Source organism: Calonectris borealis, chromosome 27, assembly GCF_964195595.1.
Source record: "Calonectris borealis chromosome 27, bCalBor7.hap1.2, whole genome shotgun sequence".
Classification (NCBI taxonomy): Eukaryota; Metazoa; Chordata; class Aves; order Procellariiformes; family Procellariidae; genus Calonectris; species Calonectris borealis.
In genome coordinates this window covers 4,669,364-4,686,851 of record NC_134338.1, presented here as the reverse complement: position 1 = coordinate 4,686,851, position 17,488 = coordinate 4,669,364, and the positions used below count along the sequence as shown (strand labels likewise).

Sequence of the window (17,488 nt, the reverse complement as noted above, 5' to 3'; positions counted from 1 at the left end):
CCCCTCTCGGCTGTGACCAGCCCAGGAGCTGCTCCGGCGGTGGGCGCGGGCCGTGCGTGGCCGGGAGAGCCGGGCCGGTGGGGGGCACCTGCCGGGCCGGGGGAGCCGGCGTCCGCGGCCGGAGCAGAGGGAGCCCCGGCCGCCCCCTCCTCCGGGGAGCCCCTTGCTGCCCCGGGGCGTGCGGGGACCCTGTCTCCTCCACTCCTTCGCTGCAGGCGAAAGGATGCCCAGGATGGGGAATTAAAGCCATCGCTGCTGGTTTCTTGTCCCTGAACACACAAGATGTTTCTAGGCCACAGTCGTGATGTGTTTTTAATGCTCCCCCAGCCTGGAGGAGAGGAGGGTGCAGGGCATACCCCTCTCATCCGGGTGCCTGTGTCCTAAAGACGAGGCTGGAAACCCAGCCTGTATCCTGCCGTGCACTATATTTCTGCTGTGCATTTTATGAACAGGAAAGTGATTTTTGCTGCGTCCCAGAAACCCATAAAACGCTGGCTGCCAACTGAGACGCTCAAATTGCTCGCGGAGAGCTTGGTGCAGGGCTGCGGGCAATGGGGCTGCAGCAGCAGCGTGCAGTTACTGTGGTGTTCATAATCCTAAAAGGAGGTCAAAGACCTTTGTCAAGGCCTGTCTTTGGCTTGTTTCCAAACTGTGTTTGCCCCATGCAAAGCTATTTTTATTCTAATGCTAATGTTTCGGTCTCTGGTTCCTTTTGTTTCCAAACAGCATTAACAGTGCAATGGTTTATAAATGCTGGCCATACATTGGGGACTTTCAGGGCTTGAAATAAAGCCCTTTCCCAAAGGTCCCTCTGGGTATCCTTCCATCTGGTGACTTGCTTTACACCGGTGCTGTTTCCCAGCACTGACTGTCCATGGGAAAACATGACCAGCGTTTGTCTGTCCTTTTAGCTTCCCAGCAGGCAGAAACGCAAGGTGCCAGGAGCTGCACCCGAGTGAGCGTGTGGCTGTGTGTGACAGCCGCAGGCACGCGTCCCTTGTCACTTCGCCCCACTGCCACTGCAGTGCTGACACTGCAGCTGCACAGATCACACGCTGCAGTGACGAGCCAGCAAAAGAGAGGAAAGCGTTAGGCTTCAGCAAACGGAGGCAGCTACAGGAGGTGATGGAGAGTATGAATGCAGCCCGCACGGACCGAGCGGAGCGGAGCAGAGCGGGAGTGGGATCCTCGGGCCGTTAGCAGACGGGGTAGAGATGCTCGCCTGCCTGGTAAGGCTGGGGAGCTAAAACATAGCAGAAACCCAGAGATTTACTGGAGGTCACACAGGGAGCATAAATAAACCTGTTCGTTCCCTGACAGAGGGTTTCTCCGAGGCTTGTTCACAGGCTGCTGTTGGGCTTGGGGTGGCAGGTCCCAGGGACGCTTGGGCAAAGAGTGTGCAAAATCGAGTGACAGAGTAAGTAGAACAGGATGATGCAAATTGCAGAACAAAAACAATGTTGGCAAGAGCTCTGTGGCTGCCTCAAGGCGCTGCGTCCGGCGTGTCCCTAGCACAGCGGTGCCGGTGGCCCCGGGCTGGGACAGCCCCATGGTCATCATCTCTGCAGCGATGGCTTTTCAATCTGTTCCTAACTCCCCTTCCATATTAGGTGTAATTTAGCAGCTCCTCTCTCCTCCTCCTTCTGTGCCATAATTAGCACTTTCTGGCTTGAGTCATGTCCTTTAATCGTATCTGGACTGCAGGCACTCCTGCCAAGGTGAGTAATTCCCCGGGCAGAGATAAAGCCCTCTGCGTTTCTTGTGCCTTTGCCAGGTTGAGTGTTCAGAGGGATGCAGTGCTCAGGGCACCCAATGCAACGTCAGGTCTCGGGCAAGTGGCAGTGCCAGAAAGAAAGTGAAGGCAATTATTTTCTGTGCCCTCTTGTCCCCCCCAAGGGGAAAATGCAAAGCAAACTCGCTTGTTATTAATAAATTGCTTTGAGACCTGTGGCCGAGCTGTGCAGGAGAGGAGAGCCCGACTAGGAGACAAGTACTTGTAGAGGTGTTGTCACTGCGGGTACGTGCCCATCACAGGCGTGCCGTCAGGATGCGCGTGCCGCTCGCCCTGTCCGGCATGACATAATGTCTGTGCCCGGAGCAGCGTGCCGAGCCGGGACAGTCGGCAGCCGCTTCCACAGAGACCTGCTGGTGGGCTGTGGGTGCTTTGAGCTCGGGCGTGAAGGGCAGCGTGAGCGGCCGCCCCGGCCAGTGTCTCTCCAGAAGAGCCCTGGGATGGTCCCTGACCGCGATGCAGGGACAGTCGGGGCTGCAGCTGTGACAGCTTTGAGGGCTCGCTGCTTTTCCAGGGTACCGTGAGCGGTTGTGCCGCAGGGCAACATTCGGGATGTGACTGTCTGGCGCCCGGCAGCCTGCGGGTGCTCCCAGGAATGCAGCAGGTCCGGTACTTGCCTCCAGCCGTGCGAGCTAAGCAGGAGTTGGAGGATTGCTCTGAGATAAGCTTGCTAGCGGACAGAGAAAGACGGGGATAAAAATGAGCAGTCCTGGCACAGAATGGGAACGTGTGGAGAGGAATGGCAGACGTGCTTCGGGCTGGAGCAGACGGCGGTTTCGATGGGACCTTCAGGGTTGTAACAGCAGCCAGGGGATCCTAAGATGGGGCTGCAGACCTCCTGGGCACTTAAGGAAGGTTTATCATGAAACGCTTTATAGCTTATGAGGAGCTCGTAAGGCTGCCAGGACCCGGATAATGGGGGATTTTAATTACTTGGATATTGATGGACATAATAAGTGTGCAGCAAACCACAAAGGGAAACCTCTGGCTAGAGGGGAGAGCGAGATTGATCTATGCACAGCATGTTAAATAACCTAAATTGTTTGGAGCCTCTTCTGGCCCCAGTTCCAGGAGCAGAGCCAAGTATGATAAATAAGGTCGGGGCTGGGAAGTGTCTAGAATGCGAATGTTTGTATTCTTGTTTGATTTCAAATATTCATGGGGACAAAAGTGGTAGCAGGAGTTGCAGCAAAGCACTTGGCTGTGTCTGCCCGGGGGCTGTGAGACACCCTGGGGAGAGGGGCCGGCAGCCCGGCCGCCGGGAAAGTGGCTGCGAGTGCCCAGAGGCATCTCAGGAACGTTTCCACAGATTTGCTGCAGCGGAAGGAGACCTGGGTGAGACCCGGGCAAGGCGAGGAGGGAGCCAGAGACCAAAGTGATTGAGGAGAAGGACGGAAAGTCTGAGCAAGCAGCGTGGGTGGGATGGCGGCCGCCAGGCTGGGCACAGCACAGGGAGTGGAGGGGAGCCCGGTGGGCAGGGCTGGCGGGCAGGGCTGGCGGGCAGGGCTGGCCGCCGTGCTGCGGGCAGGTCCCGGGGCCGGCCACGGCTCTCGTGAAATTTGGTGGCATCCAAGGTGTGCCCACTTGAGTTCTCCCCCCACCACCTCGGGTATGCACTGGGCTTCCTTCTCTGTCACACAGGTCCGACTGTCAGACATCATGGGGGAAACGTCTGCTTAGCAAAAGGGGGTAACGAGGAGTCAAGAAGAAGGTGGACACCCCCAGAACGGGGCTGGGAGAGCCATGCCGGGGCTGCCGGGCGGCTCCCGAGCTGCAGATTCGCAATGGAAATGTGTGCATCAGCGCTGCAGGGGCAGGGCCTCTGTTTGCAGTGATAAGAGAGTTTTCTGTGTGGGTGGCGCTAATTTGGGTCTGTAGCTGCTGTTCTGGTTGTGGCCAAGGGCTGCGATATCCCTCTTGGTTTTGCATCAGCTCCCTGGCAGGCGTCTGTCCTGGCTGACCCGGCAGATGCTGCTGGGTTCGGGGAGGTGGTGCAAAATCCCATTCTCGTTCGTGTGGAGCCTGGGCAGATAGTGCTAGTCCCAGCCTAACTGTGGAGAAGTGCCTCTGGGAGCTGAGGTCTGGGAGGCAGCAGCTTTGAAAGGGGGGGGGTCTGCTCTTTTGCTGTTTTCCACTTGCTGAAAAAACATTCACTTTGGTAAAGAGCTGCAGAAATGGGCTTAACCCTGCCCATCCCATTGCAGGCAGCAGTGCAGGGTGTCTTGGGTGTCCCGTGGGCTCAGGTTGTCCCAGCTGGGCTCTGGGCTGTGACCACAGCACAGCTCTCTTTCTGAATTTCCTTTGCTCTTCGTATCGCTCTCGGTGCCAGCAGGGCAGTGCCACCCTGCGAGGGCTGGGTGCTGGCTGGGGAAAGGCTGTGGGCTCGAAACAGAGTGCAGTGGACCAGAGCAGCAGAGACCGAACATTGCTGCTGCATCTGTGGCTCTGTAAAGGTGATGGGGAGCTGTGGCTGGGCTTGTCCTGCACGTCCCCGGCTCCCCCAGCACCTGCCGAAACAAACCCTTCAGGGCAGAGCGGGACCTTGGGTCTGCAGCCCGTCTTGCTGCATGGCTGCGGGCAGTCCATCGCAGTGCGGTTCCTGGTGGCAGCATGCAACACGAATGCCAAGCACCGTGCTATTCTCAAACGTATTGTGGCATTTTTAGGTGTAGGCGTAAATTATTTAAATGCAATGTGTTTCCAGTCGTAATGCACCCGAGACCTTAGATGTCTGCGTCTTGTGATCAATATTAGACAACAGTGGTGTGGAAACAGAGAGAAATCAAAGCTCTCGTGAAGCAGCTGTCCCAGCCTGCCAAGAGAAAAGACGGGAAGGGTCTGTGCATCACTGTGCGTCACTGTCTGGGTGCTGCAAGTGCGGCAGGATCCTCCCTGAATCCGACTTTAAAGGAGCTGAATCTGATTAATGCGTGTGCTGTCGCTGGATGCGTCTCTCACAAAGCATTTGGTAAAGTGAACTCAAATGGGGTGAGCCCTTGCTATGTAGTTTGCTGACCTGGGAACGCCATGTTCTGACTGTGTTTCTGTGCAGTTTTTAGGCACCTTCCTCATCCCCCAAAAGTCGTGTGTTGAAGGTGAGCGTGCCCACCCATGCGGGGTACCCCCTTGGCTCTCCAGAGCCCTCCGGCATCCCTCCTCCAGTTTCCCAGCTCCCCTCTTCCAAGGCGGCACAAATCCGCCTCCTTCCTCCTGAGTTGGAGCGTTGCTGCGATTCTGCCGGTCCGGGGCAGGGGCAGCACATGCAGGGCAGGGCCCCGGGGCTTCGCAAGGGTTTGCAGCAGGAGCAAAATCCCCCCGGGGGCCCTTTACCCCTTCCTGGTGCTGGCATTGCTGCTGGCCAGTGTGGGTTCGGGCACCTCACAGCACGCGTGGAGCCCACGCGTGTCCTCTGCAGTGCCAGCCTGCACCAGCCCCCTGCGAGTCTTGATTGTATTTTTCATTTAGCCAGAGTGATTTTTTTCCCCCCTCTAAGTTTGCTGTTTTCCTGAAATGGTCTGAAATGTAATAGACCAAGACAATCGTCAGAATGAAATATTTCCTACATAAGATATGCAGCAGCTATTCAGAAATGAAGATCGAGTGGAATGAGGGCTGCCAGGCAAAGATTTAAAGGTGCTGGCATGTTCCCATAGGTTGTTTACTGAAGATATCTTCTCCTAAGCCCCAGTTTTAAGACTGCCTTTCAAAAGAGGGCACAAAATAAAATTTAGCAAGGAGCTTTAATAATTCAAGCTGCCGCGTGCTGAGCTTTTTGTTGCCCTTACGGGAACGAAGCCTCATTTCAAAGGACCTTGACTCTCTTCTGATAGTGCAGGAGAAGTGGCACTGCCAGAGCTATTTTTGCAGCAAGACACTGATTGGGTGTGAAACCTGTCTCTGGTGGCCGTGCCAGCAAAACCTGGGCAGGCAAAACACGGAGGCATATGGCCTGATTTCCCTAAAGATGCCGATTGCAAAGAATTTTGGGGTGCTCTCTCGCTGTCAAAGGGCACCTTGGGCACCTGGCATTATGAAAAAAGCTTTAGCACTGCTCTTGGTGCAAAGATCTGCCCACCCGTCCCAGCACGGTGGGGTGAGGCGAGCCCAGTCCTGCAGCCTCGGGCCAGGGAGCGATGTGCCGGGGAGCAGCCGGGAGCCCTGGCAGCGGTGCCGAGCTGCAGGGTTGTTTGCTGCTCTTGCTTCATCTGCTGCGGTGTCTGTATCGTAGAAGCCTGTGTATTAGGTCCTGGGCTGAACCCAGCACCAGGCTGGATGCTGGTCTTCTGCAGATACCATGGGTTTGTCTGAGGTGTTTTTCCCTTGCTGGCCCTTCAGGGAAACCATATGTACCTGCACCTCCTGCCACAGCACAACATTGCTTATGGAGACTTAAGAAAGTGAATCCCTTGTGTGCCCAAATGTTGCAGCTTTGCCCCTGTGGCATCCTGAACTCGTAATAAATCAGGAGCTGCAATGAAGCTGGCCATGGAGAGTAAAACCTTATACCCTAACACAGCATCTCCAAGCTAACAGCAGCCTCCTTGGCACCCAGCGCTTTCCCCACCTGCTCTGCTGACTTCTCTTGTCCACTTTTCCCTCTCAGCCGGGTTTGAGTGACTTCAGCATCATTCCCATGACTGAGAGTTGGTGTTTGTCAGCAGATTTCCCCTGTGAGTAATTGTGGTCCCGCTGCAGATGCACCAGCTAAGTAAGATCTCTGCCTGTTATTCAAACCGGGAGCAGGCATTTCAGCAGGCAAAACTGCCTGTCTTGTACAGAAACAAGTAATTGTGAAATGCCGGGCAATCAAGAGTCCGACCTTTAGACCGGACTGCTTCTCATTACCAGCCCAAGTACCAGGATCAGGCTGAAAGGGTTGATGAGAATTGCTGACTTGAGACTGCCTTGGTGGTTTGGGACCCACAGGGACCTGACAGCCCCGGGGACATGAGAAACATGTCGTGTCTGGGTGTTAGAAGGACAGGGCTGGCTGGTGGGGGGGGAGAGGAGCCGTGTTTGGGTGCCAAAGGCTGTGGGTCGCAGCGGGAAGCCCCGTCTTGCACCTCGCAGCCCCCAGCACTCACCGCAACCCTCCCAAATCCCCACTAGTGTTTTGTTTTACCTCCCCCCCGTGTTCCGCTGCTGCGAGGGAGCCTGTCTGCGGCAGAGCCAAAAGCAGGTTTCTGCCGCCACCTCGCGACGGAAAGCGCTGGGATATCGCGATGTGCCGGCCGGGGACGCGGCTTCGCGACGGACAGGGGGCCGGCAGCAGGGCTGGGTTTGGGAACCGCTGCTTTATTAGTCCGTGTAACCCCGCGTGTCCAACCGCCCCCGCAGCCCCCGCAGCGGAGCGGCGGCCCCGACCCCCGGGGGGTCGTGGGGAGCGAGCCTGGTGGGACGCAGCAAGCACGGCTTGGACGGACACGGCGCTTCCCGGTGCCGTGGAAGGATGCTATGCCCATCCTGGTGCCGTGGAAGGATGCTGGGCCGATCTCGGAGCTGTGGAAGGATGCTGTGCCCATCCCGGTGCTGTGGAAGGATGCTGTGCTCACTGCGTGCCTTTCCAGGGTTGTCAGCAGCAGTGCTCGCCTCCTTCAACAACCCAAAGTGTGTTCCCCATGTCCCAGACATGCGCGAGCGGGAAGGGTGCTGCTGAGAGGAGAGTTTTCGGTGAAGATCACTGGGGTCGGATTTTGGCTCGTGCGCTGCAGAGATGCACTGGAGCCGTTTTGGCCTCCTGCACCCGCTTTGAGCAGTGCCTTGCAAACCCTCAGGGCAAGTCAGGCACTTATCATCCCTTCCCTGGTCGTGTCCCTGATGCTCTTCAGGAAGCTGAAGATGTGGGACCCGCCGGTCCCTTTGGCCTCCAGCGCGGACGGAGGCTTCCCTGCGGAAGGGCCAGCCCTGTCGCCTGGCTCTGCCCGCCTGGCCTTGGCTTTGGCCGCCGCGACGGTGATGTACTTGGTGACGATGGTGATGTGGTAGGACCTGAAGTCTGCCAGCGCAGAGATGCACTGGTTGAAAGCTGCGCAGAGCCCTGCGTCTCCGGAGGAGAGCACGTGCTGCTTCAGGGAGGGGGCATGGTGGATCTCCTCCACAAAGGCTCTGTGGGGCGGGGGCATGTAGTCCCTCATCCTGTGCAGGAAGGCGGCTGCAAGACACCAGCAAAGGAAGAAATAAATTGTGGGTGAGGGGGTTAGAGCACCCTGACGCTCTCAGAGAGCGGCCAGACTGGAGCATTGGCGCTGGCGTGGTCTGCAGGGACCACTGCGCTGGGTGGCACCCGACAGCCTGGCCAGCCTCCTGGCCTCCTCTGTTCTGTCTCGGTGCCTCCAATTAATTGAGAAAGAAAACCCATATTAGGTCAATGCTCCCTTAGGGTTGGTCTTAACCCTAAAAGGCAGGTTTTAGCCCTTGCTCTCAGCCTTTTGGTTTCGGATTGTTTGGGGTTTTTTTTGCTATTAGAATGGTTTTGCTAATTTCTGATAAATATATTGTGCTGTGGGCCAGCCTGATGCGAAGCTATGTGAATGGACGTGCTAAATTACTGGCAGGATGCTGCTGTGCTCTGCTCCCTCATCTCTGTACCCATATATAACCTCAGTAAAAAGTTGACACGCAAAAAGCAAAATCTGTCCATCTGGGAATTTATAGTGGTGAGGAAGTGCCTGCCAGAGCCTCGTTTATAGACTTCCTCCCTAACGAACTGGGCAGAGCCTCATCCCAGCCGGGCTCTGCGAGGGTTTTGCGAGGGTGAGATGGGCGCGTGTCCTGTCGACTGGCAGATCCAGGCACAGCCGTAGGAATCGCTCTGGCTCGGTTCTTCCCCTGCCCCTTATTTGCTTAGGAAAAAGGAAAAGTGTGTGACTTACTGCTCTCCTCGCTATGGCGAATCCCCAGGAGCTCGTCAAAAGCGTGAAGGACGGTGCTCTGTGCCGCGCTCCCTCCCGAGTATGCCATGGGCTCGTCAGATACACCTTCGTATATCAGCCCGTCCGGCATGGCGGGGTTATCTCTCCAGCTGAGAGGGAAGACACGGCAGTCAGGCAGCGAGCGGCCGTGGGGCGGCTGATAACAGGGGGGGCTGCGAGAAGGGACCCTGGGCTGGCAAGACTGAGCGAAACTTTCCTGACCTGGCCCATGGATCTCCTCCTCCTCGCTCAGCCTTGTCAGCTGTCCTCAAATGTGAGATAAGCTTGGAAATCAAACACTGTGTCGAGGTACACGACAAGGTCATGGGTGTAGAGAAAAATCCTTAATTATCCTTTGCCTAGGAGCGAGGGATCATTCTCTGGGATTGCCGCGCCCGGTGAGCACCCCATGGCGTGGTCCTGGGACACGCTGCCCTGCGCCGTGGCTGCACCTCCATCTCCAACTCGGGGCCTGGCTCGTGGTGGACCGTGGTGTTTGCACATGCAGAACTGCTTTGGGTGTGCAGGAGGGGAGGGGCACTTGTCTGGCAATAGCGGCACTTATCACTGACTCCCTGAAATCCCCGTGGCCGTTAGGAGAAGCCGGGTTGCCTCTGTGGCAAGATGGAATCGCCCAAATGCTCCTCTGAGCCCTTGAAGTTCGTACATTGGATTTTTGTCTGTTCTTGTTACTCTTGAGATGATGTCTTTAAGGACAGCGCAGGGCAGCCTGCCTTTATTTATTTCAGCAGAGAACAAGCCTGTAATGTGATTTCCTCCCTCTCATAAAGCTGCTCGTCCTCGGCAAGCCCAGGAACCAGGCAGCCTCGGTGCCTCCTCCTCCTTACACCATTAACTCACAGCTCCTGTCATCCGGCTTTATGCGCCTGTTGTGCAAAAATGGATAAATGCTCGCTCACAAATGGGGAGAGGAGTTATAATTTCAGAGAGATAATGTGCCTGGCACAAAAATATCTCTTGACCTTCTGAAGAATGCACCATTTCATGAAGCTTTCGGTGCTGGCTGCTAAGGCTGTTTGACTGCTGGAGCAGATTTTGCACAAACTGCAGAGAAAATAGATTCATTATCAAATACCGTAATATTTTTAGCTCTCCCAGGGATGTATTTATAGTAACCTTTACTAGTGGGAAGTTCTTATAAGCAGAAGGGAATTTAAAAGGCATGTTTTTCCAGGCTGATGACCATCAAGGCAAGGTCTGCTTGGATAAAAAATGAGAGAAACCTAATCAGGATTCATGGAGCCTTTTGACTTAGGAATGCTGAGATATGCTGAAGAGAAATAAAAATAGAAACCCCCCTGAGAAGCCCGGGAGCGGAGCAGTTGGGGATGCTCGCAGCCCCGCAGGGAAGACGAGGGATAGCAAACCCGCAGCGCTGGGCTCTCATGGCCATGTTTCTGCCTTGCCCAATGGACTTTTTTCAGTATTTGGGAAGAATTGGTTTTTTTAATTAATGGAATTGTAATGGAGCAACAGCAAGAGGCTTGTTATAGATGTTTTCTTAACACGCAGGGGGAAGAGACCCCACTCAGCTTTGTGGCTTTGTGTGTACAGCGTGCGAAGTAAAGAGAAATTAGTCTTCTCCTGTCAAAACTGTTCGGGCCAAGGGCAGGAATGATTCATTTCTGCACAATTACGGCTGTTGTGGCGCAGAGACCGTGCGGGGAAGTGCGGGATGGAGAGAAGCGGGTGGGGAGGCAGACCCCAGCCCTTCTCCCGCAGTCCTTGCCCTGCAGCTCCGGCTCCCCGTGGGCAGATCAAGCACCCGGGATCTCCCTCCCTCGAGGGCGGCAGGACCACATCGCCCTCGCGGCCACCGCTGCCGGACACGGCGCTGGTTCCTTCCCCACCCTGGGGGACCCCGTGCCCCAGCCTGGGCTGCCCCTCTCCAGCGCATCCCCTGCTCCCCCCGGCCCCGGGAGCTGCCGACATGGTGGCTTTGGAGGGAAATGCGCCGCACTTACCCAGAGAGAAAGATCCGGATCACAGCGTAAAATACTGCTGGATCCACGTAGTCTAGGAGGAAATCAGATCATAGGTGTTACTGCGGGCAATTCGTTCCCTCTGCATCGGCGTTCCCCGTGTGGCAGTGCTCCCCCCCGCCGCAGCCGAACCTGTGCTGCGAGAAGGACCCGGCAGGAGGGGCCGGGACGTTGCATGGCGCGGGTGCCCCCTCCCCGCGGTGGGCTTCCCCTGGCCGGGCTCCCTGGGGCACTGCTGTGTACAGCACAGCGTCAGTGCTCGGAGCTGCTCAGCCCGAAAACAACCCCTGCTTTTACCCTGGGCCCGTTTGGGTGCTCAAACCCCATGTGTCATCCTGGGAGCACTGAGCTTCCCCTCAGTTGTTCCCACCTCCTCCCGCTCCACCCCTCCGGAGAGGCTTTATGGGCCAAGTGCAAGCGCGTTTATGCTAATGCATCCGATGGGCTAAAGCGTGCACAGCGATGTGAGGGCACGAGCTGCCCTCCACCTGAAGGCTGCTGTTACCGTGCATCCGTTTCAAAGCCTTGCTCATGTCCCCGATGGCTTCTGCCAGCTCCTGCAGGGCTTTGTGCAGGGCCTCCTCATCGAGCTGCAGGATGGCACGAATGGCCTGAACGATTGCCTGGGAGAGGAGAGGAAAGGGAGAGGGAGAGGGAGCACAAAGTGTTGAGGAGGCTGGGATGTCTGTGTACAGCAGCTCTGGATACCCGCTGCCACCCACACCAGCTCTGCCTCTTCCCCCAGCAAGCGTGCAGGGGACGGGTACACATCATGGGTGCGTGCCTGCGGGTGCTTTCCGGGGGAGCAAAGAGCTACGGGGCACAGCGGTACCCTACCTTAATCCCAGGCACAGCCGCCTTCTCAACCAGGAGGGTGACAAGGATGAAGCCTCGCAGGCTCTCTCCCCCGGGCAGCGAGATGATGGTGTCCAGGTTCCTGCAGGGGTGGCCGGCGGAGCAGCCAAGTGCGTGGCGGTCAGGAGGGCACTTGCTCAGGGTTTCCCCGCATGCCCCAGGACCCGTTGAGCCCTTGGAGCAAAACCCTCCTGGCTGCAGAGCCTCTTATCTGCACCTGGGGCAGAGACGAGCTGGCACAGAGCAAAAGGGGAGGGGGGCTGCTCTGGTTTTGAGGGATCCGTGACCCTCCCCGTGCACTTGCTGAGCTAAAAGTCTGGCCCATGAGAGCCAGGCTCTGCGTGGACTAGAGCAGCCCACAGTTCAGCCGCGGTCACGGCACTTTGCTGTTGTTGCAGTGGCATTTGTGTGCCAAAGACTGAGCTGCTTTTGTTGTGCTCATATATCAAGAGATAGGTTCAACCTAAGCAGAGCCCTGCAGTATTGGAGTGCTAAGCCAATTCAAACAAAACTAATACTGTTAGAAAATAAATAAGCATCTTAAATACTTACTCAATTTCCAGAGGCCTGAAGGCATTTCGGTTATTGCCAACAAATGCACAAGAAAAGGAGAGAGAGAGACGTTATAAATCGTTCAGCCACGGACTGCGCTCTGTGGGAGACAAATGAGCTCACTGGCCCGTGGGAAGCCCCGTCCCCCGGGGGGGGGATGCTCCCACAGGCACCTGGTTCCCCACTGGGTGCCCACGGCTGCAGCGCCGGCAGCCCCAGAGAGCGCCGCCCCCCCCGCCCAGCAAGACCCTTCCCCAGACCTTCTCCGGGAGACAGGCCCCCAGTGATGGGTTTTCAATGGTTTTTGGCAGAATAGAAGTAGTTTGGGAACCGTTTGTCCCCGTTGTGCTGGATGGGACCTGCTGCCCCGACCGCGGGAAGAGCCGTGCTCGGTCTGCCGGCATTTGCCCATTTACCCGTTGGGGTTCTTCCTCCTCCAGTTGGCCAACACAAAGTCCGCGTGGCTGAGGATGGGCGGGAGGCCGAGGGCCTGCGAGACCTCCCAGAAGGGGACGGCGAGATTTCGGGGCAGGACCTGAAGGGCACAAAGCACAGGAGAAGACCGGGACACTGTCAGGCTGGTGAAAGGTGCCCGGGCCAGGCAGGAGGGGTCACGCTCCTGCTGCAGCCTCAGGAAGGGGACTTCGCTCCCATGGGATGAGTCCCAGGGGAGCAGCATCAGCCCCCAGATCACAAGGAGCAGGTGAACTTGCTCCGTGTTGCTTTTACCTTCACAGTGCCCTCCTCGCCCTCCTGCCAGACGTAGCCCATCGTGATGAAGCTGAGCACCAGATGCGCCAAGTGCAGCTCCTCGCGCCCTCGGAGGTGCCGGGCGCTCAGCTGCGGCATCTGCCAGAGAGACCCTTGGGAGCAAGGCGCACTGCAGGCCATGCCACGGGCCCCCTGCGGGGGGGGCTGCCCCGCCAGCCGGGGAGAGACCCTCCTAGTGCCTCTCCCTGCCTTTGCTGTCTCCCTGCGAGCCTCCGTCCCCTCCCACCCCTGCAGGATTTGCTACTGATTTGCTGTTGCTGGTTTGTGAGCATTGACAGAACTGCAGGATTTTACTCAGAAAGGTGTCCCTCTCCCTTGGACTGGGAGGGACACGAGAGCGCTGACCCTGCGTGCCGGAGGGGTCTGCCGGGCTGGGGGGCTCCTGGAGTGCCTGGGCTCCTCGGTGTGGAGCATGGCCGTGGTGAGGCACGGCTCTCGTGACATCTAGAGGGTTTCCCCTGCCACCGCACGCAGCTCCAGCCCTCGCTGCCTTGGCTGGCTGGTGCGACCTAGGATCTGCCGTAGGAGTTATTTCTGTGCCAACATTAAGGCTTTGCTTCTGCACGGTATTAGTCCTGTCTGCGTGAGTCCTTGCTGAGGACACGGCTTTGCTGTCGGTTTGCTTTTCCGTGCGTTCAGCAGACACTGCTGTGTCAGACCAAGGTTTGAGAGCGCTCAAACCAGGAGAGATAACGCAGGTACCTGGTGAACTCGTGAGCGGAGCCGATGGCTCGTGATCAGCTGAGGCAGGTCGTGGGCAATCTCCATCCAGGGACCGTAGGGCACCGGCAGCTCTGTCTTGGTAGAGAGAGGCGAGAGGGAGGGCTGTTAGTGCAGAGACTGGCAGCACACGGTGTTGCAAGGCTGTGTCTCTTCTCTCCCTCCGATTCCGGAGCAGCTCAGGACTGAGGCAGAAGATGCATCCAGGGGTTAAATCTGGGATCAGCAGAGCTGGCCGTGGAGCTGTGCAAGAAGCAGGGACAGACTTGGGGGACAGTGCAGCCCTCTCCCCTAAAGAGGAGGCTTCAGGGCTGTGCTGGGCCAGGGGGACGTGCTGCCGCCAATGTCCTTTGCGAAACAGCAAGAGGTTGTGAGAAAAGGGACCCGGAGCAGCCCAGTGTGGGCAGGTGGCAGCTGAGAGGGGCCATGTCACAGCAAACGTGGCACTGCCAGCGCCAAGCCTGGGAAGAAGTCACAGGGCTTAGAGGTGATGAGTCGGGTGAGAGAGCCGGGCTGGCTGCCCCGGACCCTGGGCTCGGCAGGGGCAGAGGGGAGCACGTCCCCTGCGCACCCAAGCGGGTGCAGCGGGACAGCCAAAGCGGTCCTGCACCGATGCAGTCTGGGGACCAGCATGGCCCTCAGGGAGTTGCTGCAAAGGCGGATGGAGCCTGTCTGTCTGGAGGGGGACCCTGGGCTGGGGTGCAGGGGGTGCTGGGACAGGAGCAGGAGGGAACAGAAGGCTTGGAGATAAGCCCAGCCCCGGGTAAACTCCCCAGAGTCGAGGCAACACCCAAACTCTCCTGCTCCGGACCCCGCTCTGGCTCTAACGCAGAAGAGCCATACGGTCTGGAGAGAAAAGGGAATCGGGGGAGCGATGGCAGCCGGGGGATGCACGGGGGGGCCGGGGCAGGACTGTGACTCGCTGCTGAGGCTGGGCAGCCCCGGGGAGGGCTGTGCCAGACATTGCCCGGCCGTGGAGGACTGGGGGTCCTTCGCCGTCCTGCTCCGTCACGGTTGCAAAGGTTTTCCTGGGGCTCTGGCAGGGCTGCGCTTGCGCCTGCGGGGAAGGGAGGGAAGGGGATGCCGCCAGCCCGGGCTCCCGCCATCCATCCAGCCTTGCACATCGCGCTAATGGTTTGTGTCTCGTTCCCCCTCTTGTAATACCAGCCTGTGTAATTGTGAATTAATGGATGATAAACAAGTATCTGCCTGTCCCTGAGCACTCCCACTGTGAAGTGAGCCCAGTGATAAATGGCACCGCTTTCAGCACGGGAGATCTGCAGTCTGACTGCTCTCCTCGTACTCCCTGAAATCCTGTAAAGCCAAGGCCGATGTGTGAATTGCAAAGCTCCTTCTCCTCTCCCCTCTGCCGCTTGCTACAGCCAGTTTAATAATTTTTAAAGCGAGGGGTTTGTCCTATGAAACTGTCTAAGCCAAAATAGCATGTGCCTTCCTCGTTGCTTTTTATAAACTGTTATAGAGCAGCGTTAAATTGAAACCCAACCAGAAAGACCCTCACCAACCCCTCTCTTTTTCTGTTCTCTGTCTCTTGTAGCACGCAGACGCAGACGCAGTGGCACAGCCATCTCCTACCAAAGGATCGGGAAGAAGGAAGCCGTACTCCTCGGAGAGCTGAAACCTGGTCAGTGCCAGAGGCAGCGGGGTGTCCTCTGTGCCATCGCCGGCCTCCATCACCGCAAGGTTGGGACGTGCTCTGGCTCGGCAGAGACGCGCCGGCTGCCCCGCTCCCGGTATGTGCTGAGCCAGCGCCGCACGCCCCGGCCGCAGGAGTGTACCTTGTCCCGGGGGGAGCCAGGGCCCGGCCGCCCAATGGCCGGAGGGTCCGAGCAAACGCGGTTAAAGGTTGCCGATAAGGCGTCACAGAGCAAACATTGAGCTCCATCCACCTATGGGGAAGGCTCAGGGAAGCTCCCTCGCTGTGGGGAGGGGCTGTGAGCTGCCTCCCCCCGGGACCTCCCCTCGGAGCTGCAGGGATGCTCCAGGCTCCCAAGGGAGGCTGCATCAAAGCGGCCCAGGGTGCTTTAGGCTGGCAGCAGCGCAGGGACGCTGTCTCTGCAGCTGAGTTTCCCCAGGATGCTGGCAATGCCAAACTCATGTCCTGTGTGCTGTGCTTGGTCTGCAGGAACTGTGCAAGAACCAGGGACCGTCCACGTCCACATCTCGCTGGAGGCTGCAGAGCCCGGGCACACCGTGAGTGCAGCACAGACCCCACACCGCGGCACGGAGCCTGCAGCTCCCGTCAGCTGTGTGTGACACCCCCCAGGTGTCAGGGGACCTTTGTCCCCGCAGGAGCGGTATACGAGGCACGCGCTGTATCCTCAGCCCTGCGCTCGCACAAAGTGCTACTGATGTATGCACTAACAATATGCCCAGCACAACCAAAATAAATTAACGGGAGCCACGTCCAAAGCAGCTACCGCAGAGGTAAGCGCTGCGTGGCAGGGAGTGAAACTCCCTAATCCAACTTTCGTGTCACTTAAGGGTTTATCTGCATTTCCAGCGAACTGTCTAATGACTGAACGTGAGCTGATGTTGCCATTAAATTCCCAGTGCCAAACAAAGTGCAAGACCGTAATGACGGTTTTAATTGGCAGTAGTGAATGGTGTACTGGTAGCGTGCCTGCACCAGAGCACCAGCCATGCCCTCTGCGCGGCTGCATGCACCCATCCCCGGGGAGGCAGAGTGGACAGTAATGCACAGAGGGTAATTAGACCTCCTTGCAACGAGGGTCTGCAGGCTTCTGACCTAATTGCAATGCACAGAGCAAAACTCCCTGCCCCTTGGGTGGTTAATGCTGGCGAGGCTCATGCCGCTGTCTGGCTGGAGAGCAATGAAAAGAGGCTAAAAGAGACCTCATGGCAGAGGCTGCTGTTTCCGCATGTTTCAGCGCAGTGCTGCCTGTGTCCCCCCAGCAGATCGGTCCCCTCCCTGCGGTGGGTGCCATTGCAGCATGGGAAAGCACAGAGCTGCAGCGACGTGGTGCCAGTGCTGGTGCCCTTTGCTCTCTGCATCTCGGGGACCAAGGGTACAACTGTGCAGGTCTTTCTCGTGGGAAGGCTGGAGGGGTTTTGTGTGCCTGGGTTTGCCAGTGCTCGGCAGGGCACCCCAAGCCCACCCAAGCGTGAGGGTAAGTGCTGTGGTTTGCCTGTCCAGGGGCTGTGGGCTGCAGCCAGAGCGGGGAGGGGGCCGCCTGGCACAGGGGGGTTTCCTGGCACGACGCCTGCTCTGATGAGTCAGGCTTCCTTCGCCGCCACCGCCCCAGCCCCCTGTCCCGCCGGCCCCACGCCAGCGGGAAGGAGCCTGCAGCCACGGCGGGGACCGCGCATCCGCCTTGCGCTCTTCCTGTGCGTTCGCCACGATGGCGTGAGCCTCCCGGCGCCGCCCCAGCCCGGCGCCTGGCAGGGCAGGGTCCCCATGGCTGAGGGTCACTGGGGCGGCCCAGCGGGTCCCCCCACCCGGGAGGGGCTTGGCAGGATGCTCCGAGCAGGGCCTGCTAAACCAGCGGTTTCCTGGGGGAAAAGCAGCACCGTGAGTGCTGCCTGCGCAGAAAGCTGCCCGTGCCGGGGGCCGGGGCTGGAGGTGCCATGGGTGCATGGAAAGGGAAGGGCAGTGTTAGTGGGGGCACAGACAGCGAGACAGCTGTCTCTGTAGGGTGCAGGTCTGAGGGCACTGCAGGAAACGCGGGTGCCCCCTCGCCGGGGCAGGGGTGGAGGTTAGCGATGTCCTGGCCCGCAGGCTAAGGCAGCCGTGCTGTGCTGCACCCGGGCAATCGGCTGCACCGGGGGGGTGTCAGGCAGCCCCTCTTCCAGGGCTGCTGGTCCTCACCACCTGGGGACAGGGATGGGAACGGGGAGGTGTCTGC

At 58.2% G+C, this 17,488-nt stretch overlaps 2 protein-coding genes across 2 annotated transcripts in view; one reads left to right on the top strand and one right to left on the bottom strand.

Moving 5' to 3' along the window:
* The window catches only part of LOC142093606 (uncharacterized), an 80,120-nt gene extending 63,941 nt beyond the window's left edge, over nt 1–16,179 (top strand). Inside the window, exons 5-6 of the mRNA XM_075174947.1 lie at nt 15,160–15,246; nt 15,748–16,179. Of these exons, the coding sequence (XP_075031048.1) occupies nt 15,160–15,246; nt 15,748–15,878 (218 nt within the window). The 3' untranslated portion in view covers nt 15,879–16,179. The remainder of the gene's footprint in view (nt 1–15,159; nt 15,247–15,747) is intronic.
* Nucleotides 7,155–15,336, bottom strand: LOC142093612 (indoleamine 2,3-dioxygenase 2-like). Its single transcript, XM_075174958.1, has 10 exons — nt 15,198–15,336; nt 13,587–13,682; nt 12,843–12,962; nt 12,530–12,648; nt 12,114–12,128; nt 11,544–11,643; nt 11,212–11,329; nt 10,689–10,740; nt 8,665–8,813; nt 7,155–7,943 (listed from the first exon to the last, which is right to left on the bottom strand). The coding sequence occupies exons 1-10, from the start codon at nt 15,294–15,296 to the stop codon at nt 7,573–7,575; spliced, it is 1,239 nt and encodes a 412-aa protein (XP_075031059.1). The 5' UTR covers nt 15,297–15,336; the 3' UTR covers nt 7,155–7,572.
* Nucleotides 16,180–17,488: the final 1,309 nt, after the last annotated feature.